The 11,317-nt window shown below is 45.7% G+C and overlaps 1 protein-coding gene across 1 annotated transcript in view; it reads left to right on the forward strand.

The window, feature by feature from the left end:
• The window catches only part of GPC4 (glypican 4), a 43,296-nt gene that overhangs the window by 22,837 nt on the left and 9,142 nt on the right, over window positions 1–11,317 (forward strand). Inside the window, exon 3 of the mRNA XM_009999670.1 lies at window positions 8,617–8,782. Within this exon, the coding sequence (XP_009997972.1) occupies window positions 8,617–8,782 (166 nt within the window). The remainder of the gene's footprint in view (window positions 1–8,616; window positions 8,783–11,317) is intronic.

Raw genomic sequence — 11,317 nt, forward strand, 5'->3', positions numbered from 1 at the left:
CTTTCCCTTTTGAAGATCCTCGAGTGTAGAGTTGCCTGCAACTCTAGAATTAATTGCTCAAGTGTGGAAGGTTACCCAGAGACCCACTCAGCTGCAAAAACATCTCACATGCTGCGGATGATCACGGTTACTGCGCTTCCCACCTCGGTTTCCCAGGTTGCAGAGGAAATCCTGCATCAGATCGACTTTTCAGAGTGGCAGCAGAAGTCCTTGCTGCTGAAGAGCTGAGCTTTAGGTGCAGCAGCAACAAGAATCTTTTCTACGGTGTTTTAATCTCACTCAGTGGAAATCTTAACATCGCGTTTCTGCACGACACCATGGGAAATGCTGTTTGTGAGTTTCAAAGCTGATGTTTTTATGCCTCCTGCTTTGTGGTTGTGTTTTGGGGCTTCCCACATGACATTTAGATTAGCCCAGCTTTGCTGAGCTCTACAAAATGATTCTAATTGACTTGGCTTCCTTATTATTTTTTTACTCAGGAGTTGTAATGAGATGACTGCTTATACCAGAGATTAACTTGAGGGATAAATCTTCTGTTCGCCTTTATGGAAAAATGTCCAGAGTAATGCAAATTAGTTCTAATGCTTTTTCTAACAAGCAAGTTAAAAATGTTTAATTGAAAAAACTCATTTTGAGCAATAAGAACTATTGAAGACCCAGCTGCTTTTCACTTTCCTAGGGTGCTATTAGGAGAGCAAGAAGCATTTTGCAGTAGAGCAACCTTGATGGCTTTCTAATGATCCTGTGTATTTTTACATCTTCACCAGGGAGATGCATTTAGAAGGGCAGTGTTCTTGTATGAGTTTGGGAGTAGAAGTGGGACAAGAAGAGAGGATATTGAAAAGCTGCAAGTATGCTTGATTTCTGAGCCAGAATGCTAGGGAATAACTGTAATTTGGCACTGGATGGATCAGAAGCTGTGTACTGCTGCCCAGACACACAATGGAGAGGAAGCACAGACTTTTCAAGCTGTGTCTAAAACCCCCACCATTTTAATCCTCAAATTCCCTCCTTCGGACCCAAAAAGTACAAAGTTCTCCAGATCGAAGAAGAAAACCCAGGAGGCTGTTTCTGCCCACTGGAGACGTGTCCGGCATCCAAGGTGGGCTGTGAGGGTCTGGGGGCCTCCAGCCCTTCCCTTTGTGGCCTGCTGATGCCTGGTACTTTCTCTCTGACCTTCTTGCCCTCGCCTTCAGGAGACGGAAACCTGCCCACCCCTGATGTCTTGCTGGCTGCTTAGCCTTCCAAGCACTAACATCAGCTGGGTTAAATTGCTGCCAGCAATGACATTTCCTGCCCGACCAGGGGTGGAAAAAAGGAGCAAATACAAGCCAGAGCCCAGGGTGACTGAAAAAGGGTGAGAACTTACAACTGAGCAGTTCCCAAGCTGCAGAGAGGTGCCCTTTATTAGTTACATGCAATTAAACCCACAGCCCAGTCAAGGGTCGTGACACCTTTGAGGGCAAAGTACCCAGCAGCTTGTTGGGTGCAGGTCAACTACAGTTATGGGATGGAGGTCCCCACTGAGGGCAGGAGAAGAAGAAGGTGAAGTCAAGGACTGAGCCCCCTAACAGTTTTGTAGGATTGGAGGAGGCTGTTTGACCCAAGGGCTGGGAGGTGGGGTCTGACTGGAGGTCAGCAGAGAGTTTTCTCAAGCCCCCCAGGAGATATGTACTGATGAACTGTTGATCTGAGGTTCTTTTACCACTTTTCCCTTGTGTACAATCATTTGAGGAACTGCTGGGAGCTCTGGAAGCTCCCAGTTCACCTCTCCATCAAGCATTTGCTTGCTGAAAGCCACAAGTGCAGTTGTGACCAAAGCAGCTGGGCTGCTGGAAAGATGCTTCTGGCCCATCCTTGGGAACTGTGGGAAAGGCAGCAGCTTCAAAGTTGTATACAAGAAATGGTGTTTAATTTGGAAGCACAGATATGAGCTGTATGAAATAATGCACAGCTTCACATGAGGAATACATCTACCTCCTCACCTGCTGCCCTAAAGAGACATGAACAGCCCAGAGGAAGCTGCTGGAGATGTTCATGGTGGGTGGAGGAGGCTCAGCTTCCTTGGTATTGGTGTTCCTTCCCTAATGAACTGTGCTGGCAGCCAAGGAGGGAATTTCCTTCAAACCATTTATAGAATTGCAGAGGGGCAGGTGGTCACCTTCCCCCAGCTGCTCCAAAGCTGGAATGAGAACCTTGTAGCTTTTTAACCCCTTTTGCTCTGAGCTGCCTCATCTCTAATGAGGCATCAGTGGAGCACAATGTGAAGCTCTGAACCTGCATAAACTGACCTGCTGCTGGGCTGTGTGGGCTCCCTTGCCTCCAGCTGCATCCCCTGAGGTGTGGCTCCTGCCCTGTTTGGCATGCATGCTGAATGTAGACCAGACATGAGCTTAGGAGAAGTTGTGATGAAAATAATAGAACAATGAATGAATAAGAATTAAGGCCTGTATCATCAAAACCACCAGGGCACTGAGTTCCCATTTCAGTAAGAATTGTGTCTATTTTAATTATTTTTGAGGATCTAAATGTTTAGTCAGAGAGCAAAAGTCCAGTCTCCCTTTATGTGGTCTTTGCCCTTGGGTTGATAAAAGGGGAATGTGACCTTAATCCTTCAGGAAGAAGTTCACATTCCTGTATCCAAGGAAGCTGGGCACCCTTTGGGCAGGAGCTAACCCTCCCACGAAGTGAGAGAAATAAGTGTCCCTTGCATGCATTAAGAGGAGGTGGGGGGCAGATGCTTCTGCTTCATAGGCAACCAAGAACCAGCCAGAAGAGCCAAGGAACACTTTTAAGTGTTTCAGAGGGGCCTGTGGAGAAGCAGAGCTGCCCAGGCAGCCAGTTGCAAGCTGTGGGGCCGGACCGAGGGGCTGCCGTGCATGAGGACGTTGCCTTCCACATGCCAAGGGCAAACATCAATGCAGAAAACAATACCAAGCACTTCTCCACATCAAAGATGACCCTGAGAAGACCTGCCAAGAATGTGGCTGCATCTGCCTCAGCTCCGGCCATCTGAGGGCCTGTGTTAGGCATCACCTTCAAAGCGTGCTCGAGCGGCAAATCATCGCGGATTTAACGTGCCGAGAGCCTGCCTGGAGGAGGCTGTGGGCTCAGCTGATACCTTCGTGCAGGACCATGTCAGTCCACTGGGTTGGGTTTTTTCTTTCTTTGCCTCCCCCTCCACCCCCCCACTGTGGTTCTGCTGCTAATTTTTGAAAACAATGTGAGGGATAACTAAGGAAGTTTTTGGGTGTAGCTGCCAAGATAAATACTCTGGGTTTTTTGCTCATTCAAGCAAACAGAACACTCCTAATTATCTGCTGTGTCCCTGGGTCGGGGAGAGGCAAGTGCCTTGGAGAACAGGCTTTGTTTGAAAGGCCCGTTGGTCCTGAGGGACAGTGAGAGCTGGAGGTGCTGACCCTGGCGTTGCTCTGTTTGGTGGAGGAGGTGTCTGCTTGGCACCCTTAGGGTGCCAGTGGGGAAGCCAAGCACACGGCGCTCCCCTTTGGCTTGTTAATATTAAGGCTGAGCAGGTTGAGTGATGAGCAGTGGGATTCTCAGGAGCTCTGCTGTCCGTCTCTGGCAGGGTCATATCTGAAGAGGAGGGGGGAAGGAATTGAGTAGGGAATTGAGCATATAAATGTACTCTTGAACTTTTCCTCACACAAGACAAAGCTGCAGCAGACATGTCCATGGGTGGTGAACACCGACGAGACACAGAGCTGTGTGGTTCCCAAGGCTTGTTCCTAAATGTGCTTCCTTGCGCAAGAGCTTGGGGGCCCAAATCTGTGGTTGAACCAGATGCTTTCTGAAGTATTCATCTGCTAGCACCAGGCCAGCACAATTGGTTAAATTCGTAGTTAATTCCAAAACACTTTCAATTGAATATTTGGGGTGGGGAAGCAAACCAAGAGCCGCCCGAGTGATCTTGTGCTTCACAGCGAGCGGAACGTCTGGGTCCGCATGTGCCAAAAAATGCTCTTGCACAACACTGAGGGAAGGAAAAAATGATGCAAGTAAAGTTGTGTTGGTCCCAAAAACTGACGACACTTCACTTGTTCACATTGGCTGCTCACCTGGAGCACCCCACAGTCTTCTAGTCAGCTTTGGAGTTAATTTTTGAAGTCATGAAATCATCTTTCCGTGTCACTGAGAAGTTAACTCCTTCAGTTTTCTTTATCCAGTACTGCCTTCATGCCTTTTTTGTTGTTTGTTTTTTTGTTTTGTTGTTGGTTTTTTTTGCAAAGAAAAAACAGTATCAATCAAAAGTAATTTCACAACATTTATTTTCAGATTGCTGAGTTTTTGTGTTTTCTGGTGGCTGTGCTGCTGGCATGGCAACCCTGTGGTTGTGCAAGCTTGGAAAATAAAAAGGCCTGAGTTATCAGTGTTGTTATAAATAATTATTAGAGCTGACAGGATTTTAAATGTTGTTATTTACATTCTCAATGTTAACTTGAGGGTAGAGTGAGAGATTAAAATGTGGCTCTGGCTGTCTGGCAGCTGGTGAGAGCTCCCCACAGAACAACCTGTGGTTGGAGTTCTGTCATCCTTCCTCGGCTGCTCCTTGCCTTGGGAAGGAGGAGGAAAAAGCAACTGGTTCCTTCTCTGAACTTTATCTGCTTGCATAGGTTGTTTTTTTCTTGAGTTTTGGGGGCTTTGTGGTAGGTTGTTAACAATGTATTTCACTTGATAAAGTATGTGCTTTAGTTGTGAAGTTTCTACTAGACATACGTGTCTAGATGCGATTACCAGCAAGCTGGAAAAGGTCAAGGATGCAGGGCAAACTGTTTCCCTTGTGTCAGACTCTGAAACGGGATGGATGTGACAACAAAAACCAGATTTTCTTTTGCAAAGAGCACATCATTTTTAGAAGAACATGATTGTAGCTTGACCAGTAAATGCAAGTTGGGACGTACCTCAATAAACATGACACGAAGCAGTTGAATTAAGCCCAGAAAGAACTGTTTGCTGGGCACTGCATTTTCGTGGATCGTGTGCAAATCTGTGTTTTTATTTTTTTTTAAGGAGTGATTTTGATACAAGTGTGCAGATTGGTGCCAAAACACATCTGTTAGCAGCTTTTAATCTTCACGTTTGACAAAGCCTATAGACATGGACAAATTGTAATTTACATGATGAAACCACAGGGTGATGGATTGCTGCAGTGGTGTGGAACGCCACGGAAAGGAAATAAATTTCACAAGATAAAAGAAAGAGGTTGGAGTGCATTTACTTCTATTATAAGCTTTTACAGGGTATGTGCACTGCTACCTGGACTCAAATCTACTAGAGCAAATCCTCTTCAGCAAATAAAGCTTTTCTTTGGAACTCTGCTGTTTTAGAAAGGAGATTATTTGGCTTTGAGGGTCGTTCTAGAGCAGAGTTTGAATGAACTTGAGTTGCTTTCCAAGATAAACACAACCCCAGAACAAAGCATATCTGGGTTTACTGTTACATACAATGGTGTTTTAAGAGCTTGCACCTGGTGTGGCAGAGTGAACATTAAAAGCTTGTGAGGAATTGCTGGTGGAACATATGGCACAGCCCACTGTGATCCAGAGTGGGTTTGGGCTGGGCACGGGCCCCTTGCCAGGGGTTAAGGTTCTCGTGGCAGCAACAGGCATCAGTTCAACATTTATCGCTGTTGTAACGAGGTGTAATTGCTTATAATCTTTCCTGAAACTCTCTCTAAGAGCTGATCTCTGCTTGTGCCTTCCTCTTGCTTTCAGACACCATAAAATGCCTGATCTGGACTGATGAATTTCCTCTTTATCTTCTTCTCCACCTGCAAAGATGTTGCAAACTTAACAGCTCCCCTGTGGGTTACCATCCATCCTTGGGTAGGGCTCGGTCCAGCAGTCACTGCAGGCTGGGGGTTTCTCTTTTCATTGCCTCTTTTGCTATCATCTTCTGCTCAACTCAGTGTAGGGCTCAGAACCACAAACCTATGTAGAGAAGTAAGCAATACCCCTTTGCTTTTAAAATCATCATGGGTCTTTGTTCAAAGGACTTAATCCAAGTGACTGATCCCATGTCATCTGCTGTGGAATGCAAGTAAGTGGCTTCAGTTTCCCCTACATCTGCTTCATAAAGATTAGCCCCTATGAAATATCAAAGCAGGGTGGATGCTTCAGGGTTGCAGCCCCTCAGTGCTCATGGGGCGAGCCAAGAACCTAAGATGGGAAAGTGCTTCCTGGGTCACTGATGTGTGGGTGATTTTATTTGCAACACGCTGCCATGCGCTCTCTTCCATAAAGCTGCAGGTTTTTATTACAGGGCTGGGGAAGTGTCCTGCTCCTTGTCCCATTCTAAACTGCTTTAGCTCCTAGCTGGTGCTACTGACCTTCTCCTCATTTTCTTCTGGAGGATGCACAGTGCTTCTTTGAGGGCCCGCAGTGCTAGGATGGCCGGGATCTGCTGATAAGCTTGGGGACTGGGCGTGGAGGTCCTGGCACCTACCACTAAGTGTCATGGGAAGTAGATTTTTATCAGAGAAATGACTTAAACTACTAAACTTGGGGCATCCTTTAGAGCTCTCTTTCTGGGTGTGAGATGTTTAGTTCCCTCTTCCCCCCGCAACTTTTTTGTTATGCAAGGGCTGCACCATCTGGATGGCAGATGATACCTTTACATTTGTCTGTTTTCAGTTTTCCTATTATAAATCTTCTGATTTAACTGGTTTCTGTTGCTTAAGCTCTTCTCAGTGTTTGAACTAGCTCTGCTTTAAAGCCAGGCTGCCCCAACAGGGAGCTTTCTGCTGGGGATCCTGCTGTGCCTTCCAAATATATGGAAGTATATATGCTCCAGAGTGTCTGAACCAGATTCTCCCACCACTGCAAATAGCTTTCTACATCAAGTCATCTTTTGCTCAGCCAGACAGGCTCCTTGCAGACAAAAGAGGGGCAAAGATGACAATAAAGGGGTAAAGTGATGTCTGAATGAACATTGTTCCCCATCCAGAATCCAGCACTGACCTCCATCAAGTGCAGAAAATTGTCCTTTTGTCTATCTTAACCAGTTTTCTTGCCTGCTGAAGTAAAAACTATGGTCTTTTTGGAGTTGTCAGAAACACAACCAATTTTTGTCAGTCCTCTCTTTTCATAAGAAGAGCATTTAAAATCTGCTGATGTTATTAGCAAGGCCAGCCATGTTATGGAGTCAGATTTTTGTTTTCTGGTCTCATTCTGTTAAAATCTGCTGCCTTCTAGGTCCATATACAGGCAGCTAGTTTTTGCACCAGAAGATCATGTTTGGTTTCTCCATAGCTGTTGTGCTGAGATGGACTTTGCAATAGTAAGGCCCTCAGTGTATGGGTGCTACCACATTTTCTTCACGTATGTTCATCTGCATTCAGGCCTGTCATCTTCTCTGCCATGAAGTTGGTTTCCAGACCCCCAGCAGTTGAGAGCTGGAGGCCATCCACATCTCCAGCCATTTGTATTGAATGACCTCTCTTCCTTGGGGCTGCATATTTGTCTCCTCCTTCAGCACACTCCTGGTTCATAACCTATTTAGAGCATTCTCCATAAACACTTTACAAGAAGTCTCAAGTGCATTGCTTGAAACACCAGAGACCACTTCTATTTTGTCAACATATCTCTGATAACATCTTAATTTTCCATTTTCATGTGTGGCTAATTAACACTTAGACTTTGTCTTGAGGGAGCTTCTCTCTTCAGCGCTTTAGATGGACCCACCACGTGGCCAGCACTGGTATGTGGTGCTGGAACGAATGCTCCTCACCCCAGCTGGGTGGAAATGGTTTCAATGAATGTTTTGAAGCTGGGCCAGAGAGTGAATCAAACATGAATGACCATGAGTCATTTTGGAAAACAGCCCTGTTGAGGGCTCAGGGGGTGACGTGCCTGCTGCAGATAGCTCTGCTTGCTCGCCCAACAGTTGCACGTTGGCTTCCATGGTCCTCCCAGCTTGTCTTCAGCTGCAGGGCTGTAGCTGCCACCTCCATTGGGTGTGGGGAAAAACGTTGTTTATCATGATGGGTGCTGAGTGTAAATGAACCCGGGGTGCCTGTCATGGAAGTGCTGTATTGCAGGAGTTGAATGTCAGATGAAGGAGCTGGTCTCTCTGGGGAGAGCCCAGCTGGACAGTTGTCTGGGAAGAGCCAAGCCACAGGCCCTGGAGGTGGAGAGCAGGTTTGGTGCAGGGGTAGCTCCATCCATCCCAGCTCGGTGGCTTTTTCCTGAGAAATCCCAGCATCAACTTCTCCAGCCTGTGTTTGCAGGTGTTGCTCCTTTGGGCTTGATTGCTTCTTCACTGCCTCCCTGAGTTCCCGTGTCACTTGTCCCCTTAGGGCACCTCTCTTGGGAGCCCAGGGAGGGGTCCCACAGCACACAGGGTGTATTGCAGTGCAGACAGTGTTTTGCAGAGATGGGAACTGTGTCCCTTGGAGTGGCAGGTACACCCAAGGAGGTGAGCCCACCCCTTTCACCTGGGCCCCAGATCCATGGGAGCTCTGACAGACACCAGTGCCTTCCCCCCTGCATCCCCTCTGCACAGCTCTGTTCCTGCCCGCACGGGGGTAAGTCCGTGGGGTTTTTTGCTCTGGTGACGGGTGCTAATTTTCTTCTCCTTGTCTCTTTTTCTCCTTTAAAGGTGAGCCCCACACCACAGGGTACCCGAGCACTGCTGAAAATGATGTACTGCCCATACTGCCGAGGTCTGGTGTCAGTGAAGCCCTGTTACAACTACTGCTTTAATGTCATGAGAGGCTGCTTGGCCAACCAAGGGGACTTGGACGCCGAGTGGAATATCTTTATGGGTAAGGCAATATGGGTTAAAATCGGTCGTGAGTCTGTATTGATACTGTTTCCTTCACTGGAATGGCTTTTGTGAGTGGCTGTGCTGAGCTACAGCAAGTTTTTCAGGTGAGGGGTATCTTTTCCTTCCACATCTTTTGCAGTTCAAATTAAATGAGACTTCTGTTGTTGTGCCAGTGGCCTCTGGTGCAACAAGCTTTGGGAGGATGGAGCTGCCATGTGCTTGTAGGCTTGGAGCATCTCTTGGTGGAGCAAGCATGTGTGTAAGCTATGTTTTCCATACTACTTCTTATACATTGTTGTCACTATATATAGGTGTCCTTCCTGAAGTGAGTTGTCTTGCTCAGTGGTCTGGGAGTCTCCCTGCCTGCTGGGATGAGCTTTGGGAAAAGCTGTAGGGCCTGTATTTTACATTAAAAAGCTGAATGGGACATGAGTCTGAATCTGTTTCTAAACAGCTCATTTGGAGCTCAGCCACCATTCTTTTCAAATGTCAATGGGCCTTACGTGACGCTGTGCAAGTGCTTTTGCCATCCTCTTCCTCCTGGTTGTTATTTTTCTTCCATGCTTATAAACGGTTTTATTTGATTAATGAAGCTGAGACTGAAATGTTAAATTCTGCCCTGGGTCAAGGCTCAGCAGAATTGGTGGTACATCCCATTTGGGGAGCACAGGCAGTAGATAATGTTAAACGTTTTCATTTATGCTCCTTTTCCACAAGACTTGATTTATCTGTGCATGAGGGTCCTTAGGGAGCAGTCGCTTCACTCCAGTTAATGTGTGATGAAGTGAACAACTAAAGTATCTGCTGCTACTGACAAGGCTGCAGTGCTCTGCCCATCCCACTCATGGGAAAAAAAAAAAAAAAAAGACTGTCAGGAAGAAAAGATTTCCCTTTCGTTAAACCGTGAGATTAAAAAAAAATGGGAAATTGATGATAATTTGCATTTCAGGCTAGATTGAAATCTTAGAACTTGCATTCCTGTGTTTAGTGCACAGGCTTTTCACTTTGCTGCCTGTGCCACCTGGTTGTGTGCAGGGTATTATTTTCAGAAGGCTTTTTTTTCTTTCTATGGATATTCCATATAGGGACCTAAATGTGACTCTAAATTGGGTTTCCAAGTCATTCTCTGGGAGGCTGACACATCCCCCCCACCTCCGTTCCTCCCAGCCATCTTTCTCATGAGAATATTAAGTATTTCAGCTACAATTGTTGCTGAAATAGCTCAAAGCCAGGAGACTTGCAAACATCTAGTCCAAGTAGAAAAGAGGAATCCCATGAAAGGGAAGGGCATAATGCCAGAAAACAGACAAAAGCACAAGCAGCTAATTGCTGTAGGTGGTATGCAGCTAAAAATGAACCTCAGGGGAAGCCAGTGAGCCCAGTCACACGAGACTGATCAGGGACTGCATACAATAATTAAGATTATTAAACAGGACTAAATAAATAAGTGGAATTCCATGTTGGAAGCAAAGCTTTCCTCTTGTAGTGCTTCCTACCCAAGGGGCTTTTTGCCCACTCATTACTTAAGGATGGTATTAAGCCTTGCTACATTTATTGGCAGCACTTGCTTGGTTCTTGCTCTCTGGGTTGATTCTTGCAGTGGAGTAATGGGTACTGAAAACTTATGCTGTGCTTTCTTTAGACAGTTTAATAACTGAACAGGTGCTGCTTGTGTGCCAGATTTTGTTTTCCATCTCAGCTTGCCACTTGAGGCAAATTAGATTAAATAAATCTGGTGTTTGAGGCAGGGCTTATGTCACAAATATCCTCTATGTGTATTTAAGTAAACAAACAAACAAACCTTAAAAAAAAATCCCCCAAAACCACCCACCCCCAAAAAAACCCAACCAAAATCCACCTGCATGGGCTTGATGCTACTTTGCATCATGGATGTAAGTAATAAGTAATGACAATGATTTATTATGTGTCAAAACCAGATTTGAACCTAGTGAAATAATTTAAAGATAGTTAAATGGGAGAGCTTGCAATAAATGCTGCAAGTATCTATGGATTGGGCTGCATGTGCCTGTAAAATTTGCATGCACCTGTGTTAGTGGGTTGGTAGGTAAGTCACTTATCCCAGTTTGGAAAAGCTTTACATAAAAAGTTAGTAGGTGTTTTGAGCCAAGAAGACTTAATACTTCTTTACTTCTGCAAAGTGCTATTTAAAGTTGTGGCATATGAAATCATGACCAAGTTGTACTCTTTTTATCCCATTTAACTGTCTTTACATTATTTCTCCCTCTGTTCCTGACACAATTGTACACCAATTAGACAGGGGTACACTTTGTTTCATACAAGCTGTTGGGGAGATTGGAGCTTTCCTGAATGAACGGTGTTAATCTCCAATGCCTTTTCTTTCTCCCCCAACCCCCCCTCAAAGATTAACTCTGCTCAAAGATGTCGAATTCAGGCTCCATGTACATATCTGGAGGACTACTTTAAGTCCAAAGCTGCTTTTTTTTTTTGCCATTTCAAATTAAAGAAATAAAAGCTTGTTAATGAATGGTCAAGGTCTTCCCCCCCGCCCCCC

This window comes from Chaetura pelagica, unplaced genomic scaffold (genome assembly GCF_000747805.2).
Source record: "Chaetura pelagica isolate M959 unplaced genomic scaffold, ChaPel_1.0 scaffold456, whole genome shotgun sequence".
Lineage (NCBI taxonomy): Eukaryota > Metazoa > Chordata > Aves > Apodiformes > Apodidae > Chaetura > Chaetura pelagica.